General features: G+C 40.1%; 1 protein-coding gene across 4 annotated transcripts in view; it reads right to left on the reverse strand.

Annotated features, from left to right (window-relative positions):
- Nucleotides 1-38: 38 nt before the first annotated feature.
- Nucleotides 39-22,281, reverse strand: part of LOC101989151 (zinc finger protein 26) — a 76,553-nt gene continuing 54,310 nt past the window's right edge. For 2 of the 4 annotated variants that reach the window (XM_026779321.1, XM_026779322.1), the window contains exons 3-11: nt 11,115-11,250; nt 10,021-10,112; nt 9,340-9,448; nt 7,763-7,843; nt 6,994-7,079; nt 6,363-6,489; nt 5,249-5,332; nt 4,637-4,719; nt 39-3,755 (exon numbers count right to left, since the gene is read on the reverse strand). In XM_026779321.1, the coding sequence (XP_026635122.1) occupies nt 1,455-3,755; nt 4,637-4,719; nt 5,249-5,332; nt 6,363-6,489; nt 6,994-7,079; nt 7,763-7,843; nt 9,340-9,448; nt 10,021-10,112; nt 11,115-11,139 (2,988 nt within the window). In that variant the 5' untranslated portion in view covers nt 11,140-11,250 and the 3' untranslated portion in view covers nt 39-1,454. The remainder of the gene's footprint in view (nt 3,756-4,636; nt 4,720-5,248; nt 5,333-6,362; nt 6,490-6,993; nt 7,080-7,762; nt 7,844-9,339; nt 9,449-10,020; nt 10,113-11,114; nt 11,251-22,281) is intronic. The other 2 variants (XM_005346851.3, XM_026779323.1) reach the window with 2 other exon arrangements.

The raw sequence follows: 22,281 nt of genomic DNA on the forward strand, positions 1-22,281 counted from the left end.
AAAAAAAAAAAAAAAAAAAACTTATGAAACATCTCACATTTCAAAATGGCACATAGAAAGAAAAAAGTAAAAAGATAAGCAATAAAAAGACTAGGTACATCACTGGGGATATGAACTGATGGCCATTACAGAATAGTCCATACATACTGAATTAAAAGTACACGTGTCATTACTGTAACAAACCCACTTTGGGGACTGCATCTGAGGACATAAGATCATTAACTAAAAAGAGACAGCTACACTAGCATTCAAGGCAGCAATACTCCCAACAGTCAAGGTATGGAAACTAAGTATCCATAGACATACCAAAGGATAATTAAATGTCCTAAAACAATTAACTGACCACAACACAGCTCTACCATGTAAACTTAAACTCATATAAACAGCTAGATATGATGGCACATGCCTGAAGCAGAAAGGCTGGGAGTTTGGGAGTCAGTTTGAGCGACAAGACCCTGGCACAAAAAATAAAAAATAAAAACCTAAGAATAGTTAATACAGATACTACTTGTTACTACATGACTTAACAAGTAGAGACTAAAGAAAAGCTAAACTCCAACCAGAGAAAGGGTAGCGGCTACCAGAGACTGGGAACTCAAAGAAAGGGGTTGTCTTGGTCAGACCCAAATCATCTTATGTAAGTACGTAAACACTATGTGACATTACTTTAAGACAGTTAGAGTCAGGTATGATAGCTTGTACCTGCCATCTCGACACTAAGGAGACTGAGCCAGGACTACCATGAGCTCGATCAGTCTAGACTACATGATTTTCATACTCGTCAAGGTCAAAAAGTGAAAGTAACTCAAAAAAAGACAAAGGGGAAGAGGGGCGCATGTGACAACAAACGAAATAAGTAGTGACTGTGTTCATTAGTTCACAATGCCAGCATGGGACATATATTAGACCCAGGTATAAACAATAGTTTTCAATCACATCAAACAGAAATATTTTAAAAAGGAAAACCTATAATGAAATTTAGAAATTTATAATTGAAGTCATAAAAATACACAAATATAGAAATATTCAAAGTTCATCTAGAAGCACCCAGGAAATCCATGTGTTGCCATCCAAAACTTCAAGACACTAAAGCAAATCCCCTATTTACACATACGTAGTTTGTGTTCAGTCTGTAACCACCACATAAAGTCAAAGGTAAAAAGTTATTTCCCAAACTTCAGTAAGATTTTTCTCAACTGTGAGATTACAAGTGAACTAAGAAACTTAAAAACTATAACATTTCTACATGTCTTGCATCAACACACATGGAAACACTAAAGATTTTCATCTCCTATAGTACAAACCTTGACAGAGTTCACCGATCTTGGGATTTTGATCTCTCCCATAGCCTTAAACTCAGAATGAGTTGCTTTTACAGCAGTGACAATTGAATGCTTTCATACATTGATTATTATAAGACTTTTATAGACTAAATTCTGATTGCAAAGGATGGATCAAGGGCTTCCAGAACAATTTTCTGAATACTTTACATTCAAAGGCTTTCCCCCCCAATGGGGATTCTCATGTTCATTAGCATCAGCAGAAGCAGTGAAGGATTCCCTGCATTCCTTATATTCATACGGTTTCTCTCCTGTGTGTTTCCGTAAATGCTTATTAAGGCCTGAGTGCTCTGTAAAGGCTTTTCCACAGTACTGACATACATAGGGTTTCTCTCCAGTGTGAATTCGCATGTGAACTCGAAGGTACGAGGACCATAAAAATGACTTTCCACATATTATACACTGAAAAGGCTTTTCTCCAGTGTGAGTTCGCATGTGAACAGGAAGGTAGGAAGAACATGTAAATGTTTTCCCACACACTGTACACTGAAAGGGCTTTTCTCCAGTGTGAATTTTCAAATGCACATTAAGATAAGAGGAAGAAGCAAAGGCTTTCCCACAGTGGTCACATTCAAAGGGTTTCTCTCCTTTGTGACTTCTTATGTGTGCAATAAGGCCTGAGGAAGTGCTAAAGGCTTTTCCACATTCTTGGCATGCATAGGACTTCTCCCCAGTGTGATTTCTTAAGTGTATAGTAAGGCCTGAACGAGCAGTGAAGTCTTTCCCACAGTAAGTGCATTTATAGGGTTTTACTCCAGTGTGAATTCGAAAGTGGGTCTCAAGGGAGGAGGAGTTTCTAAAGGATTTTGTGCACACCTTACACTGAAAAGGTCTCTCAGAACTGTGAGTTTTTATGTGTACAGTAAGTTGAGCAAAACTAATGAAGCCTTTCCCACACTCCTTACATTCATAGGGCCTTTCACCAGTGTGTGTTCTTATGTGTTTAGTAAGGCATGAGCGCTCAGGGAAAGTCTTCCCACACTCCTTACACTCGTATGGTTTCTCTCCAGTGTGAGTTCGCATATGAATACGAAGATAAGAAGACCGCGTAAATGTTTTGTCACACTGCTTACACTCAAAGGGTTTCTCTCCAGTGTGAGTTCTTAAATGTCCAACAAGAGATGAGGAATGAGCCAAAGCTTTCCCACACTGATAGCATTCAAAGGGCTTCTCTCCTGTATGAATTCTTATATGTTCAACAAGGCCAGAGGATGTACTGAAGGCTTTCCCGCATTCCTTACACTCATAGGGTTTCTCCCCATTGTGAATTAGTACATGCTTAGTAAGGCCTGACCGTGCAGTGAAGTCTTTCCCACAGTAATTACATTTGTATGGTTTTATTCCAGTGTGAATTCGGAAATGGGTCTTAAGGCATGAGGAATTTCTAAAGGTCCTTGCACATACCTTACAACGAAAGGGCTTTTCACCAGTGTGAGTTTTTATATGTTCAGTGAGCTGAGCAAAGCTGGTGAAGGCTTTCTCACACTCTGTACACGGATAGGGCCTCTCTCCAGTATGCTTTCGTAAGTGTATTGTAAGCCAAGAACGACCACTGAACGCTTTCCCGCATACTTTACATTCATAGGGCTTTTCTCCGGTGTGAGTTCGTATGTGACCTAGCAGGTAAGAGGAACGTGTAAATGCCTTCCCACATATGTTACACTCAAAGGGCTTCTCTCCGGTATGAGTTCTCAAATGTGTAGTAAGGTAAGAAGAAGATGCAAAGGCATTCCCACACTGGTCACACTGATATGGTTTCTCTCCTGTGTGACTTCTCATATGTTCTGTAAGGCGTGAGGGTTGAATGAAGGTTTTCCCGCATTCCTTGCACTCATAAGACTTCTCTCGAGTGTGCTGGCGTAGATGCACAATTAAACTTGAGCGCTCAGTGAAGGCTTTCCCACATTCCTTACAGTCATAGGGTTTCTCCACAGTGTGGCTTTGCATATGGACATTAAGGTAGATAGGATGTGTAAAGACTTTTTCACATTTCTTACATTCATAGTATTTTTTTTCAGGGGGAATTACAACATGCTCATTATGACTTACAGGAAGAGTAAAAGCTTGTCCACACTGACTCTTTCCACTATGACAAGAACTATGTGCCTCAAGTTCTAAGTGGGTAAGGAAGGTTTTCCCACAGTCACTGCATTCAGTGGATTTTCCCAGAGAGCACATTTTCTGTGAAACATCTGGAGTCAAAGTGAAAGATTTTACACACTGGTCCAACTGAAAAATGTTCTTTTCAGTAGACGTCTCTTTATGTGGTGGCAGCAAGTCTTTTCCACACAAATTACTCTCTGACGTGTTCTCTGTATTTAGCCTACTAACGTGAGTCTGAGGGCATGCATCTTCACTGAAAACTCTTCCAACTTGCATAGAGTTGCCAAGCACCCCTCCATTGTGCTTTCTTCCCTATTGACAAAGGGTAAAAAAATGATTAAAGGATTTTTCAGACTTGCAGAGGAATGTGTACTTGTGAGAATTCTGACACACTAAACTAACTTATGCTGAGTATGTTGGTTTACTCCTGCAGTCCCAACACTCTGAAGGCTTAGTCTACCTTGAGTAATAGTGAGCTCGTCTGATAAAAGGGGTAAAGGAAAAAGAAAATGAGAAAGAAAAAAAGAAAGAAAATGAGAGAAAGAGATAAGAGTTCCCTTGCCTGTGATAGCTATTTCTATCAAGTATCTTTAATTTGTATCTATTTTTATTCGTGAATTCCTAATCTACCCTGAACTGGGACAATAAGAAGTATACTTGTTCCCCCAAGGAGTATGGTTCCTAGTAGGTCAACCATGCTCTAGTGTGTGGCCCTACACACACCAAGGAGTGGTTTGGTTAGTACAAATTCAAATTGGTAGATTACTTATGCTTAAAAAAAAAAAAGGATACAGAGTTGGTATAGAGAAGTGGAGGTTACCAGGTCTTAGAGGATTTAGAAGTGGGAGGTGAATATTATCAAAATACATTTTATGAGATATTTTCAAATAACAATTTTTTTAGAAAGAAAGAAATAAAGAAAAGAAAAGGAAAGAAAAGAAGAGAAAAGAAAAGAAAGCTATTCTGGGGCTGGAGAGCTGCCTCAGGTAAAAAGCACTGGCTGCTCTTCCAAAGGACCCAGGTTAGTTTCCCGGCACCCACATGGTCACAGCTGCCTATAACTTCAGTTCCAAGGAATCAGATGCCCTCCCTAGTCTGTTCTCCAAGGCCACCAGAAATATACATGATACACAGACGTATGTGCAGGCAAAGCACCCATAAACATAAAAGTAAATTTCATTTGTGAGTCTTACCAGTTGCTTTCCATTTGACCTATCTGACCAAAATATATCCTCCTCAAGTGCTGTCCCTTTTGTCTTAAGGTGCATTTCCCATTCTAAAGTGAAGCCAGAAAATATATATATAAGGATTTGCACAACAAATGAAAGGTTACATTTTTAAAAACAGGCAAAAACCCACATTATGTGGCCAGGTGTGGTGTTGCACACCATTAGGAGGCAGAAGCAAGCAGATATGTGAGTTCAAGGCCAGCCTGGTCTATAAAGTTGAGTTCCAGGCCAGAACTTCATTTATGTTTTCTTTCATATTAAAACACATTAAACAATAATTAAGCAAAGAAAGATTAAAGCATTAAGTCTAAAATTTGACCAGCATAGGATATGGTGTCAGAGAAATAGTAATTAACAAATTTTTCTATTAAAATTAAATGGGATGGTAAATAGGATAATCAGAGAAAAGGGGGAAAGCAGTACATCACAGACGCTATACGTTAGCTCTTCCTATTAAAATTGTGTTCCAAGGACCTCAGTCTTCAGATTCAAGGTGATCTTCTAACAGTTCCTTTGACACACTTCCAAACATACAGAACTTGACAATAACAAGCAACGTTTTCAACAGATACTAACCTTGGAGAATTCCTTGCTCCACTATTGTCAACTCTACTTTTTGCTCCAACCAAGAGATCAGGCTGGGTTTGAACAACTGACCTCCTAAACAGAGACAGATACATCACTGGAGTCTCAGACATACTCCACAATGACAGGAAGCTACATTTCTCAAGAAATACTTAAAATTATTAACAACTCAAAATACAAATGTTTATGCTATTGACCCACCAAATCCATTCATAACTAAATGCACTTTTAAGAAACACCAGTGAGGACCAAGTCTGTTGATGGATACATGCAATCTCTACATGTAATCTCAGCATTCACAAGCCTGAGGCAAAAAGGTCACGACTTTCAGGCCAGTCATGGCTACAGGGCTAACTAGTGAGATACCAAAAAATGGCTGAGGATATAGTTCAGTAGTAGAGCACTTGCCTAAACTATACAAGGTCCTAAGTTCAATCCCCACTACTGCCAATAAATAAATAAATACTATTTAATGACATGTAATATTCCTATGACTTCATTATTAATGAAAAGTCTGTTTTAAAATAATGTAAAATAAAATGCACTAAACTATTTCTCCCAATAAGATCTAGTAAAAGTAATGAAAGTGTTATAAAGTCACTACTACCGCTACTCCCCAGGGATACAGATCAAACCCAAAGCCACATATGTCTAAACAAGCACTCTACCACAAAGAAACATACCCAGCCATTACTCTTTATCCTTACATGGAAAAAATAATCTTTATCTTATCTTTAAAAACAGATTCATAAAGATTGCTAAATCAAAACAACAACCAGGTTTGATAGCACACATCTGTAATTCCAGCTCTCAGAAGCCTGAGATAGAATACTGACAGCTTAAAGCCAGTCTGAGCTATAGAGTAAGACCCTGCCATAATACAAAAACAAGTCAAAAGGAGAAAGAATCTCAAAATAACACTATTAGTATAGTAACAGTTATACTACTAACCACCATTTGGTTGAGAACTACCATGATGGAATAATTATATTAAGGAAGGGATTTAATCTGTTATTTCTCACTGTTCTCTGAGCTGATATCACATTCTAGAACACTATTTATTTCTGTTAGTTTATGAAGCTAGAACAAATGTTGGCAGTCTCACCTACTGTGGCCAGGTTCCGGTAGTTCTCCAGCATCACGTCTCTGTAAAGGCTTCTCTGAATTGGATCCAGTGAAGTCCACTCTTCCTGGGTAAAGTCCACAGACACATCCTCAAAGGTCACTGCATCCTGAAAGAGGAAGTAAAATATATATATAGAAGTCTAAGGTCCCTATAACCTGTCTCAAGTCTCAGTATTTCTAGAACATCTCTCTATCCACACTCACTCTGTACACATTGTATACTCATGGATGTTGGGACACACTCCCAAGACATTTCAAAGTGTTATGTCATTACAAGTGAATTTACTGCTTTAAAAGGGAGATTTTCATCTTTATCATTTGTCAGAACACATAAAATAATAAATATCTCACCACTAACAGAACTCAAGACACATGATTACTAAAATATGGAGATAATTTTCAAGGTATTCCCTCACCTAAATAAGATACGTGCCTTTGGGGAAAATTCAACCAGGGATTTGTCATGCATAGGTTTTGGTTTGCTATGAAGCCAAGTCTACCTATGAGAAAATGCCTTCTAGGCCAGTTTCATATTAACTTTAGATTTTAAAAAAACTGCCACATCTTGGTTAAGTACATAAAATAGGAAATATACTGTTTATTGAACTTACCACCTGATGTGTCTCCATGAAGGTATGTCTTGTCAAAAAACCTTGCTCTAGTGTTAAATCTTTGGTTTGTAGATGTTTTTCCAATTCTGGAATTAAACCCACAAAATAAGATTAGATTTAAATAATAAAACAGTATATCAAAGAAGTTAAAAATGTCTCCATGCTTTTTTAAATAAACCTGTTAGGCAAACTGGAGATTTAGAGGAAAATTCGCTAAATATTAATTCTGTCAAAATTAATATGTGGTGGTAATAAAAACATTATTTTTTTTTGGAAATAAAAAAGAAAAAGAAAGAAATATCATCAAAGTACAGCATGGTATGGTGATGTACACCTGCAATCCCAGCACACACAAATCTAAGGTTGGAGAATCAACTATTTAAAACTATACATAATGAAAAAGAAAGAGAGAGAGAAGCATTTGAGGCAAATCCCAGGATATATAACTGAAACTGTTCTACCACAGCACACACACAAACATAGAGAGACAGACAGATGAAAAAAAGAAAAATAAATAAAACAATGAGCTTGGCACTCCAGGAGCAGACAGTGAGTCTCTGAGTTCAAGACCAGCCTAGTGTACAAAGTAAGTTCCAGGTCAGTCTGGGACACACAGTCACTCAAAAAGATGTAACAAGCAAAAGCAAAAAGCAATTAACTTGAATCACAAAATACTATTTCATGAGATCACAGAATTTTGGGATAGACATAAAGGAGAGTTGATAATGATGTATGCCACTGATCAATATTATTCTTCACAAACATTCACCTTGAAGAACTCCTCTCTTTGCGGTTACCAATTCTTTTGTCAAACAAGTCAAAGCACTGGGCTTGGTAAGTGTCTGACATCCTATACATAGACAAAGTTGCATTAATGAAAGAGGTGGCAAACTTTTCTATGATTCAGGTCTATAATACATTTTTTTTTCCCAATGGAAAGTCCCATGTAGCCCAGATTAGCCCCTCAAACCTATAAATCTACTGGGATTATAGGCAGGCACAATCAAATGCAGCTTTTGGTCTATAATTCTAATAAAAGTAGTTAATTATTTCAGAAAGACTAAAAAGACAAAGCCTTATCCCATGATCCCAAGAATCTCTGACTACTGAAATACAAATCAATTTCATATTCGCATTTCTGATGCTCTAGCATTTTAATCAAACAGACAAAAATAAATCCTAGGCAATAAACAATTTTATAAGTATTATAGTTCACCTAATTCAGATAAAGTCATAAGAAATAGAATACTAACTAGAAATTATTATTCAATGCATCAAAGGTAGAAATATAAACATACATTTCAACAGAACTAGGTGATCCACATTTTAAGAAATACCACCGTGGGTCACTGAGATAGTTCCTGAGGTAAAAAGTTTCCCACATCTTGACTGACAACATCACATTTGGGAAGAGGGAACCTCAACTGAAGAATTACCTCCATCAGATTAGCCTGTGAGCAAGTTTGCAGAACTTTTATTTGATTGCTAATTGATACAAAAGGGCCAGGTCTGTATAAGAAAAGTAGACGAGCAAGCCAAAGAAGTAAGTGTTCCTCCATGGTTTTTGTTTCAGGGTCTGCCTATAGGTTCCTGCCTTGACATCCCTTGATAATAGACTATAACCTTAAGCCAAATAAACCTTTTCCTCCCCAAGTTGCTTATTTACTCTGTTTTATTACAGCGACAAGACTAGTACACCAAATGCTAAGTTAGGAGCAATGGTACACAGCTGTAATCCCAGTCCCAGCACTCCTACAGTAAGATGAGGGGCGGAAACAGGAGAACTGGCCAGAAGTGCGGTGGCAGAAATGAGAATGAACCTCCCTTTCACAAGGTGGAGCAGAGAACTGACGCCCTGCGAGCAGCCCTCTGATTTCTACAGGGGCGCTGCTGGCACATGTGTACCTGCACTCACACAAAACAATAAATAAAAATAAACCTTTTGGTTTTGTTTTTCTAGACAGAGTTCCTCTGAGTAGCCCTGGGTTGTCCTGAAACTCACTCTGTAGACCAGGCTGGCCTCGAACTCACAGAGATCCACCTGACTCTGCCTCCTAGGTGCTGGGATTAAAGGTACACATCCATCACCACCCTAAATCTTAAAGAAAAAAAATAGCTAGTGTGCTAGGCATACAGCACAGTAATGAAGCACACAGACAGCATTTACAAGGCACTGAAGTTTGCTATGCATCCCCATAAAACTAATATCATATGTTTAAATATATTAGAAGAGAAACTGCTATCACTGTTATCAATGGATTTGACAAAGATCCTAAACACACTAAGTCCATGTGTCAGCTCCACATGAAGGAAGCATCTGTCATACGAGAATAACTACCAGCTTACCTACAGAGGCCAGCTTTGTAGAGTCCCCCACTGCCACATCACTAGGTATGCTCTTCTGAGTTGGGTCCTTTGTAGACTGCTCCTCTTGAGTGAAATCCACAGCCTCACCCTGAAAGGTCACCAAATCCTTAACCACCCAAAAATGCCTGCTTCAACCAAGTTAATATCCCCACCAATCCTCTCAGGAGACTAGGGATGGTGAACCCAATGATCAGAGAGAGCTGCAAGTTCTCCCACTGCCTACCGTGGGGCTTGAGGGTCCTAGATAGGCTCCTCTGTCCGTTTACTCTAATCATGGAACCTAATGACACGTTCCAAACGTTTTCACCCCACCACACACTGCCCTTTCTCATCTTCCTTCTTTCTTAATAATACTCCTGGACATACTGTATAAATGGGGTAAATATGAAAAACAAAGTCTTTGAGAAAAATGAAACTTTCGCTTTCTTATTGTTTTTAATATATAATATACTATTATATATTAAAAAAATTTTTAAAACACCTGGCATTTGGCATCACAAAAAACACTATACTAATATAATTACAGCAGTATGAAAATGTTCCTCTCCTATGATAATTAGCCCTTGTCAGGGGCATTATTCTCTTTGGTAATCCCTAGAGACAAACTGGTCTGCATGGAAAGATGTATACCTCCATATGCAATGAGGTTAGTCTTCATACCTTATTATAGTTTTTCAGGCAATCAACCAATGTGCTTTCCCCCTCTGTTTCTTCTCCTTGGCTGCAGACTTGGGCCCCAAAAAGAGGACTTCCTAGAAAAAGATACAACAATCCAAAGCTGCCAAAAAGCCCACATTCAGAGAGAGTGAGAAGTAGGAAAGAGAATTAGAGAGGGAGAGGGAAGTCTGGAAGCATATGCAAAATAATTCATTTTATGTCCTTTCATTTCTGGATAATAACTCTAGAAAATCTTTTCTACCACTATTTCGTATTTCATAGGTGACTTTTCAAGGACATCAAAATTTCTTAGTGTATAAACTGATGGCCAAAAAGCCATAAATCTGTATAGATAGCATCTATCAATTTTGAAAAATGCATTTGTGCCTCTGTATGTAACTGTACAAAAGCTACCAAAATGTGAATGATGTTTACTTTGAGCAGTGTGGATAAAGGAAAATTCTGATTTTAATCACATTTTCTGTTGTAATTTTAAAAATAGTTTTACTCTGTGAAATAACAGATCTTAAATGAGCTTATTTCCACTCCTCTCCCACTGCAAATGCTAACTATGAGGTATAAATACGACATTCAGTAGTCTGCCAGTGGGGTCATTTCACAGCACATACTAACATATCACGGTGCATTCCTTGGATACATATAATTTTTGTTTACCATGCTTCAGTAAAGTTGAAAACAAGAAAAAAAAGCCCACATTAACGGTGAGGATGGGAGTTCATCTGTTTGCAATTAATACATAACTCAGTTCACTCAGATAATTTGCAAATATAACCCTAGTAACCTATACTGCCACAGCAGCAATTATTACAGCAAGAAGATGCAATGGTGAACTGCCTTGCCCACCAAGAAAAATACATCAGTTTTGCTTTAAAGCCAAGGAAATGTAAGTTCTAAGAAATATAACTCTGAGTTTGCCTATAATGACAAAAATCAGTTATGGATTATGCAGTGTCTGTTCCCAAGCACACACTAGAGGGCCTACCTCAGCACTCCACAACATACTGGTAGACTTCTGGCTCTACACTGGGTAGGAGGGACCTACAACAGATTGTCTCAAAAATAACAACAGGACTCACCACAGGACAAACTGGTAACGTCCATCCTTTGAGTTTAATGGTAAAATATGTAATCAAATTCTTCTGTGACTCCAAGGATACGCCAGGGAAACTCAAGTATCAAAGTGGAAAATGATGATATTCATTTCTCTTTAATCTGCATCAATCAAAAAGCAACACTTAGCAGTCATCAAACTCTGCATGACTTAGATTCCTATTGACATCAATCAAAAAGCAACACTTAGCAGTCATCAAGCTCTCTACAGGTGAGACAATGAAAACCACTAAAAATGTATACCTTGTAATATGGATTCATTAACAGCACCTGCACTGACTGAGGAATCGTATATATTTGTTGTATAAGAAGAAAGACGCTCATGGGCTCATGTATTTGACTGGTCCTCAGCTGGCAGTCCTGTTTAGAAAGATTATGGAACCCGTAGGAGGTGGATCCTTGCTTGAGACTATACCTTGCTCAGGGTGGCCTCAAGGCTTTATTATAAGACTCATCATCCTATTTCTATTCTCTCATCTGTGTGCAGATGAAAATGTGATCTATCTACTTCAGGCAGCCATGTCACACCTTCCCCACCTATCCCTCTGAAACCACAGGCTAAAATAAATCCTTTCTTTCTTAAGTGGTTTTAGTTTCTTATCACAGCAACATGAAAGTAACTAATACAATATTCTAAGATACACTAAAACCTAAATGTATTTATGTGTGCATGTATATATCAAAAATGCTAACCTAAAATAATAATTCCATTTAATGAATTATTTGAACACTCCTCGACAACAGGTATCATAATCACTATATAACAAAGCAATCTATACTCTCAAAATAAATGACTATTCAAGTACAAAGTAGTGAGAAAGGGAGAACGGGGACATTAATCTGGGTATGTCCCTAAAACATCACTTTGCAATGATTATCAGACCCCACAATAAGCACATATAAAGGGCTCAGGAAAGTAAGCACATTAAGTTGCTTAAAATACAACATTCTGCGCTGGAGCAGTGGCTCAGAGGTTAAGATCACCCTCATAACCATGTATTAACTCCAGTCCCAGTGGATCTAATACCCTTTGTGGGCATCCTTGGGCATTGGAAAATACATGATATATAGACAAAGCACCATATTACTTACTACTATAGTGATGAAACATCAAAAGCAACTTGCTAAAGAAATGGTTTATTCATATTACACTTCCAATTATAGTCTATCACTAAGGAAAGTCAAGGCAGAAACCTAGAAGCAGTAACTAAGGCAGAGGTCATGAAAGAATGCTGTTAATTATTAGCACCTGGCTTCCTTTTTCTCGCTTGCTCAACCTACTTTTTTATGTACCCCAAGACCATCTGCCCAGGGATAGAACCACCCACAGCAGGACATACCATTTCATATCAATCATCAATCAAGAATATGCCCACAGGTTTGCCTATAGGCCAAGCTTATGGAGATATTTTCTAGAGTAAGGTCCCCCTCTTCCCAGATAAACCTAGCTTGTATCAAGCTAAAAACAACAAACAAATAAATACCAGGACACATTCATATACACAAAATAAATCTATTTCCTAAATTCTACTTGACTCTAAGGCATTGTGATCAGAATCTCCTTGTCTTACAGACACACGAGAGCTAGTATCGACTACAGTTTAGCCTCACTCAAGTCTGACCATAGAAAGACTAGGTATTTGATTCCTGCCTGCTACTCAGGTAGAAAAAAAGGAGCACACAAAACCATTATAAATTATAAAGATTCGGGGGTCCATTCATCAGTTAGAACTGCAGACACATCATACCATATACTTTCGTGTCTAAGTATCTGAAACAAGTAAGTATGAACATATTTCCTGCCTGCTATACAATATTGTATGTCAAAAAGGTCATGCATATAACAGATCCTGACTAAACAAACACAAAGCCATGGAAACCCTGGATGAGGAAGACATGTTATACCAAAAGAATCTAAAGATAGGCCATCTGACAACCACAAAATACATCTTTCACAATGGATAGGGCATACTCTCCAAGATAAGAGTCTTAACAAATAGTCTAAAAATGTAAAAAGATTTAAAAGTATCTGTAGGACCCAGCCATGACAAGCTCAATAGAGGCCTGAGTCTCAGTAGTTTACCCTGAGGCAATACCTGCTTCCAAGAAAGACCACAGACCAGGTACCACCCAGGAATAGACCATCCAAAGGAAATTCCTAATGTTCCAAGCATTGTAGAGAGGATTGCCTGCCAGCACACAACCATAGCTTTTCACCAGGACATCCCTAGACAAATGTCAGCCAATCAGGGGTCCTGACCTTAGAAATCACTCACTCCTATCTTTACTACTATAAAACCCCACCCCCAACTGAGCTGGGGTTCTCTGATCACTCCAATTCAATACATTGGACACACAGAGAAACAGAGTTTACAAACTTGTGTAAGAATAAAGGCTCTTTGCTTTTCCATAAAGGACTCAGGTCTCCTAGTTGGTTTTGGGGGGCTCCATAACCTAGGCATAACAGTATTCAAGTATCTTTTCATACTACACTGGTTCAAACTAGAAAATCTACAGTAAAAACAAAATTAGAAAGTTCACAAATACATAAGAATTAACAATACAACTTGAACAATGCACTTGGAATTTTAAAAAGAAACCTAGATGTTAAGTGGAAATTTTACGGGAATAAGCAATCCCCCCCCCCCCCAAAAAAAGTAGAAGGAGCAGCAGGCTGTGTTCTCGCTACCCGGCTCCCGACCACATGGTTTAGCCCCAGAAATAACAACACACAAACTGTATTCTTTTAAACACTGCCTGGCCTGTTATCTGTAGCCTTTTATTAGCTAACTCTCACATCTTGCTTTAACCCATATTTAGTAATCTGTGTAGCACCATGAGGTGGTGGCTTACGGGGAAACATCTTAACCTGCGTCCAGCTCGGAGAGGAAAGCTATAGCGTCTGCCTCACTTCCCTTCTTCCCAGCATTCTGTTCTGTCTACCCACCTAATTTTCTGCCTATCAAAAGACCAAGGCAGTTTCTTTATTAACCAATGAAAGTAACACATAGACAGATGACCCTCCTCCATCATTTCTCCTTTTTCTGTTTAAACAAAAAGGAAGGCTTTAACTTTATCTATCTCTCTCTCTCTCTCTCTCTCTCTCTCTCTCTCTCTCTCTCTCTTCTTTAAATTACAACACTGGTTCCCTGACCAGGAAAGGCACTCCTGGCACTTCCTCCTGCCCACTGGCAGTTTGAGGCATGCCAGGTCCCTGGAACCCATCTAACACAGGCACGATTAGGGAGCACCCTCTTCTCTACCTCTGGCCATTTTCCACGAATGAGGACTCATCTCTCAAGCATGGTTTCTCACCTTTTGACATCATTAACCCCTGGTGTCAAGCAATCACTGAAACAGTCTGTTCTGTCCCTTTAAGAGATAAGCCCCGCCCACTCCCCCTTCAAAGCAAGCAGATCTTCCTTCTGCTTCTGGCCTGAGCTTTTTCCTTTCCATCTCTCTCCCAAGAGGCTTCTGCTTCTCTCCCTTCTCCCCACTTCTCCCCATCCCTTTTTTCTCTCTCTGCTCTTCTCCCTTTCCCCCTTTTCCCTTTCCCCTCTATAACCCACTAAATAAATATCCAACCTCACTCTATATACAGCATGTCTATCCATCTCAGTCTCTCACCTGCCATGTGGCTCCCTGCCTAAGACTTGCTGCTCCTCATGGCCCGCTGCCCACGGCTGCCACTCGGTGACCTGCGGCGTTTTATTTTTACCATAACAACCACAACTCTTTCAGTCTCAGAGCCATTGCCCCCCCCCCCCCCCTTTGCATGATGAGTCACTGGGCAGCCTCTGCTTGTCCCGCTTCTCAGAGCCTCGGGTTCTTTGGCCCCTGCTCCTTGAATGATGACTCATCAAGTAACTCGTGCTTTCTCGCAAACCTCGCTTGATAAAAAGCCATTGGCTCTCTTTCTGCCTCATTCATGGGGAAGAAGCCTACCAAAAATGCACTTTCCCACACTTTATATCTTGATATGGGACCTCTGCAACATTCTACCAATGATCGTGATGGAAGGTCTCACCCTTTCTCTTTCCCCCTCCACCAATAAACCTCTTACATTAACTTTGTTGGGTTCAGCATGTTTGCTGTGGCAGAGCTACCCACCTGCCCCACCCTTATCAGATCCACTCTCTTCCATCTGCAACAAATCTGCTTTCTCATCTGCTGACAGATTTTCCTTCTATTCAATACCAACAACTGGGTCTCTGGCAAGGTTATCCACCTCTGACCATTACCCTGGATGTGAGGCTTCCTTTCTCAAGCACAGTCCTTTTCTTGCCTCTGGCTTTTCTCAAAGTCCTGGTACCAGGCGACTGTGTCTCTTTCGGACTCAGAGCCCTTGGTCCCTGTTATGCATTTAATGAATCTCTGAGCAGCCTACGCTGTCTTAAAATCAACCCTCTCTGATTCCTGGGACGCTAGGAAATTGCAGACCCTTGGGTCTCACTTCTCTGCCTCACTCATGGGAACTGTGCCACCATTTATACCTCCTTGTTCTCATTGGGATGTTTTCTGGAGACCCTAATCAGCTATTGTTGCAGGACTACCAGCTGTTGACCACAGAACTGGAGCACAAGATTACCAAACCGGTCCAGGTGGTGACGACCAGCAGCACCTAGAGATACTAACTCTACAATGACGCACTCAGTAATTAACCACGTGTTTCCTGGTAGATTGACTAGGAGAGTGTCCAGGTAAGGCTGTGGTGATGAGAAAGGATCAGGTGCTTTAAGTAGACTTGGATCCACCTCAAACAGCATTTTGCCAGTCCAAGTGGTGCCTAACAATTCCACAGAGCCAGAACAGTGAAATCAAACACCCAGCTACTCTGGGATATGGCCAGCACCCCAGCTTTCTCAGGTTCCCCAAAGATGAACAATACCTCCCCATAAGCAGGAAGTAGCCACGAGAACACAGCAATCTCATCCCTGCCTCACCTGATACCCCTTCTAACTCCTCACCTTTTTATAATAAAAAGGGAGGAATCTTAGTATTCAGGCATCTGTGTTGGCCTGTCCTTGGGGTCCTGACAGGCTGTCTTCAGCTGCAACCACGAAAGGCACCTCCTGTGCACATTCACTACATTCCCTTTTAAAAGGTGGGTCTTGCCCACCTCCCATCTCTCTCTCAATATCTCTCTCTCTCTCTCTCCTTCTCTGCCGGTTCCCCCTCCCCCCACCATTGCCTCTCTCCTGCTGCTCCTGTCCCCAGAGACCAGACTCAACCCTCCCACACCCCTTTTTCCATTCCCTTTCCCCCAATTAAAAAAAAAAAAAAAAAAAACCTCCATGTGAATCCAGAGCATGGTGTGTTTCTCTCTCATGCTGTTTTCTTTTTATTACAACAGACCTGATGCCAGTTATGTGAATAAAAGCCTCTCTTTGTTAAAATTTATTAATGGTCAAACATGATTCTCTAAATGACCCAAAACATTTGGGACCTCATCTTTTATTTGGGCATTCACCAGATCTACCTTTTTCTGATTGGCCTTGGGATCCTAAAGGGTCCCAGCATACTGGGAGACAAGAAATCAGATGGGCCCAGCATTTGGAGGGAGACACCTGCAGGTTCTCAACCTTTAGACTATGAGAAAAGTAGAATCAGAAAACCTCTGGAGGTGTAGGTAAGGATCCTGTTTGTCTGTAGCACCCATTTTTGGCACTTGTAGAAAAGCTAGACACAGGGTTAATCCCTGAGCCAGGGGGTCCACTGGGATACCGCTGGCCTTTGTTGGAAAAGCCAAGATGAAAATCAACTGTTGGATGTATGAATGAAGATAGCTACCAAATGTTTATGTTATCTGCTCCGTCCCTCCCCCACCCCACTCCGGACTGTGGGGATATTCATTTTAAGTTATTTGACAGATCTGTGTTTTTGTAATTTGTTACAAATGTGGAAGCCAAGAGTCAGGTTTGTTACAATTTGTTATCTCCTAATATTATGCCCTTGATCTCTAAGGGTATGTTCTAGTTCTAGATGAGGAAAGATTGAAGGAGCCGGCCAGCTGTGGCGTGCACACGTTCAGCATACACTCCTCACTGGCTGGTACCTGGTACCCAGTGTCTCTCATCTCCCTCCTGCAACATCCTGTCAAAAGCAAGGGCTCAAGAGTTTTTATATCTAAGCCCTCTTTCTTCTCAACTTACTCTTGTTCCTCCCCTTGGCCACTGGGTTCAGTTTTACAGGAATTTAGGTGTCTTTTTGGTATAGATAATATTAAATGTGTTTTATGCCTGTTCTACTTCAATGAAAAGCTTACTCTGGAGTTGGGATAGCTCCCCCTCCTCCAGACCCAAGCATATGTGTTTAAAGGTCTGCTCCAAAATCTCTGTTCCCTGCTAGACAGGCCACCAGACTGCATGACAGAGAAAAGAGGGCAAACCACGACAAAAGAATAGACTATTCCCAATAGTGACTGTTGCTACTCATTTCATACTCTTTTTTGTTTTAACCCTAAAACTTTTGCTACAGCATGACTCTTATCTCAAGATTTGTAAGACTATTATGTAAACTTCCTGTACCTCAAGGTTTATAAGTTTATTTACCCAATAAACTTACTAAACTGGTTAAAGATTTGTAAAATCTGGGTCTGAAGAGATGGCTCAGTGGTTAAGAGCATTGACAGCTCTTTCAGAGGCCCCGAGTTCAATTCCCAGCAACCACATGGTGGCTTACTGTGGGGAATCTTTCAGCCAATAGCCTTCAAGAGACCACACCCATGGCTCACAACCATCTCTAGTGGGATCTGGTGCCCTCTTCTGGCTTGCAGGCAAACATGAACATAGAGTATTATATACATAAAATGTTTAAAAAAATAAAATGTAATTATTTTTATTTCTCCATCAAGACAACATAAATGAGGTTTAGTTTACAGTGTTTAATAACTCATTGCCCCCTTTTTTTAAATGGCTAAATAACGTGTCTTCTGGTTGTCAGTGAAGAAAACATGTTTTTGCGAATTAGAGAAAACATGTTTTTGTGAACTAGTTGTGACCCCACCCTGCCTGCTGACAAGAACTTTAGATGTTTTCCAACAGCCTGCAGGTGCTTCCTTGTCCTTCACCTGACCCAGCAACCGCCCGTCCCGCCTTTGACATAACCAATCATAGTAAATGCCCTTAAAATGAGCCAGTCCCTGCAGTTGACAAACAATCCACTGTACTCCCTCCCTGAATATGTATTTTTTTGCCTTTAAAAGTAGCCTGTAATAGCTAGTCGGGGCTTCTATCCCTTGCCTGGCTGAGGAGCCCGTTTGCGCAAACGAGAATAAAATTCCTCTTGCTTTTGCATCAACTGGACTGGTGAGTGGTTCCATGGGGTGACCCTCCTGAGGAGTTAGCATCCCAGAGTTGGGGTCTAACAGTTTTATCTCAAAATAATGTCAATGAGTTAAACCAAAATGTTTGTCCTTGAATGTTCTCAAAATTCATTGGGTTTGCAAGAATCAGTGATGGGATATATGCAAAAAGTCTTCTAGTAATTTTGCCAAAGGGCTATGATCAGACATATATACCCGAGCTAATAGAATACATCAGTTCAGGACCCAGAGGACTAGGCCTGAGAAATCCATTTAAAGGAGCCATGCCAGAAAGTGCTGCCAGAAGCAGAACCAAGAAGGAAAGCTCCAGAAAGCTGCCTTAAAAAGAACAAAGAAAAATTCAGTCCAGGTTTTCTGGCTTAGGGTAACTTGCCTTTGGCCAGGTTTTGATGCCAACCTGATGGTCACTATCAGGGAGCAGCATCCCTACTTGGATCTTCTGACTTAAAATATGACTTTTAAAAGAACAGCCAAGGTTTGATGTCATCAGATAAGATCTGACCAGCGTTATGGAGAGCTTAGGATGACAGGCAGCAGGATTATTAGAGATAAAGAATAACAGAGGTTCAAGAAACAGTAGAACTAGGATGGAAAGGAATAAAAGAAAAATGTAAATATGGGGAAGGAGATGAGAAGCTAAGGAGTTGGGACCACAGCTTTGAGATATTCCTATCTTATGATGTACCAAGGCAATGACCTGAGCGGTTTAGTAAGAGCCTATGGAATACCTCTCCTTACCTAAGGTCTATTCCGGCTAACAGAAACTGCCTTGAAATGTGTATCTGGTCTCTTTATCTGACTGCTGGATATGGGGACCTCAATGAACAGCAATAAGTCTATCACAATTCATTATGAGAATCATTTATTTTCAGGTTTAGGACACAAAGATTTATCAAACTGAGAACCCCATGCTACATTTTATACAAGATTTAATTCTTGAAGGCCTTATACAGTCTTTGAATTATATTTATTTCAGTGCTGGGTCAAAAAACCAGGGACAAAAAACATGGATGCTAGGCAAGCCCTGACCCATATAACCAGCCTCATTAGTAACTACTCTGATTGAGATCCAAATTTCCAAATGCAAAGTCAAATTTAAATAGTAGAAACAAATTTTAATTCATTATTTTAATAATGAATTTAATATTTTAATTATTTTATAATGAATTTAATATTTTAATTCATATCTTCTGTATGATATACCATATATGGGGAATATTTTAGGGCAATGAGTACTGATACTGTAAGAAGTCAAAGCAGGGACCTATTAAACCTTTTCCCCTTCATGTTTACCATGTAGTCACTTGCTCGTCATCTTATTGTAGGAAATCTCAACATACACTACATCCTCCCAACCACTACGTAACCTAAAGGCCAATGGTGCACACTAGTAAACTCAGCACTGGTGTGTGGGGTAGGATCTTTTAAGAGTTCACGGTCATAAGGCTGGAAAGATGGCTTAGTGGTTAATGAGCACTTGCTGCTCCTGCAGAAACCCAGGTTTGGTCACCAGCATGCACACAGTAGATTACAATTATCTGTCAGTTTCAGCTCTAGGATACTGATTCAACACCAGCTCTGAGGGCAACAGGCACACATATACATGCAGACCAAACACTCATAAAATACTTTTTTATGGGCTGGAGAGATGGCTCAGAGGTTAAGAGCATTGACTGTTCTTCCAGAGGTCCTGAGTTCAATTCCCAGCAACCACATGGTGGCTCACAACTATCTGCAATGAGATCTGGTGCACTCTTCTGGCCTGCAGGCATACATGGAGGCAGAATGTTGTATGCATAATATCTTTAAGAAAAAAAAATACTTTTTTATGAGTTCAAGAACAGCCTAGTCTATACAAAACCCTGTCTCAAGAGGAAGAAAAAAATTTAAAAAATTAAAGCAATCCTAATTCTCAATTCACAAGAAAGTCTGAAATTCAAAAAGGCCATGGACCTTAATAAAGACCTCATCTCAAAAGTCCTCACTCTATACTTTGCTGTTAAACAGATTTTCCATGGGCCCTTAAAGGCAACTTACCTACTTCAAGGATCTCTGACTAATATATAAAATGCATTGCCCATCTCACATATGTTGTTGTACCTCAACTGACCAGATTATCAGGTGAAATTCTCCTGTCTCAGGTAGGACTAGAATTCACAGCCTGCAAAATCCAAAGAGCCTACTCATTACAACAGAGGAAAATACAACCTGGTGCCAAGACCCTGCATGAATCCCACGAAGCATAACAAAATGTATCTATGCTGCCCTTTGCTGTGGGATAATGCTCTTGTACACTGTAAAGATTTGTCATTCGTACTGGTTTAATAAAATGCCAGTAGCCAGGCAGGAAGTATAGATGGAGCAACCAGACTAGGAGAATTCTAGGAGGAGAAAAGGCAGAGCCACAGTCATCATCCAGAAGCAGAAGATGAGAACGCCTTACTGAGAAAAGGTACTAAGCCACATGGCTAAACATAGATAAGAATTATGGGTTAATTTAAGTTGAAAGGGTAATTAGTAATAAGCCTGCAATAACAGGCCAAACAGTTTATAATTAATATAACCTCTGTGTGTTTATTTGGGACTGAATGGCTGCAGGATTGGGAGGGACAGAAATTTCTATCTACAACCCTTGGCTTCCCCAATGTTCCTTCCACAAGGTTAACTAACACCAGGTGACTCTATGGCTTCCTGGATTACATCTGAGCCATGCTGCTGTGCACTGCTGCCTGTACTCAGAGGACCAACTCTGAAACTCCCCCTTCCTAAACAGAAAGGGCCTAAAGAATCTACAAATGCGTTCAACTTTTTGACATGGCAAAACAACAACATTGCCACTACAAAGTTCACACTTGGTACTCATACAACTGAGTTACAAAAATGAAGATCTCGTGTTTTAAGTTTTTTGGGAAACATAGCTACTTCCAAGGCACAGACTGAACACTGGCACAGCCAGTTGAAAGGGCAAACCTACTACCACTCCCCAGTCCTAGTTATAGTATAATTGGTTACATGCATTGGGTCTTGCTTAAGCTGACTGATTTGCTGGTGACAAAGCAGGGAGGGGTAAGAGATATGGGGTAGTTAGAGTGAGCAACCCTGAAGAAACTGCTGAGTGAATCAGAGACCAGAGGGAGCACTGCCTAGTCAATCTCTCTGGTGAAGCAGAGAGATTACACCACCTCATTAGCAATGGTGCCCTGGGGTCTGCTATCCCCTACAACTGCTACCTTTCCTTACATATACTTCTCTACAAACCCCAGCCCTGAGTGAGGTCTACAAATGGAGCAACAGAAACCAGTAGATGCTGCAGCATTTGTCAAGGACATCCTTGTTTTCTTTGTAGTGCTGGGGGTGGAGCCCAAGACCTTCTACACACTAAGCAAATGCTCTACCAATAGGCTCAATGTCTAGCCCCTTATGGGTCCATGTAGACTACCAGGACCTTGTCAGGTAGAAAATCAAATAAAAAAAGACACTTTAGCCACCTACTGATTGAAGTCATTCTAAAGATTTTATATCAAAAGAAAATCTGAAATATCTTTTAAAAAGTATAAGTAAATAAATTGATTTAATTTTGATGTATGCTATCCCAGAAAGGGACAAGAACCTAAAAGTACCAGCCCTTTGTTACCATCCTCCCCACCCACACACAGCCCCACCCTCCCACCAAGATGAAATCTTTAGCAAGGCATAGTAGTGCATGCCTTTAATCCTAGAACTGGGAGGAAGAAGTTTGAAGTCAGCCTGGTCTACACAGAGAATTCCAGGGCAGCCAGGGATACACAGTTAAGACCTGTCTCAAAAAA

Source organism: Microtus ochrogaster, chromosome 5 (genome assembly GCF_000317375.1).
Source record: "Microtus ochrogaster isolate Prairie Vole_2 chromosome 5, MicOch1.0, whole genome shotgun sequence".
Lineage (NCBI taxonomy): Eukaryota > Metazoa > Chordata > Mammalia > Rodentia > Cricetidae > Microtus > Microtus ochrogaster.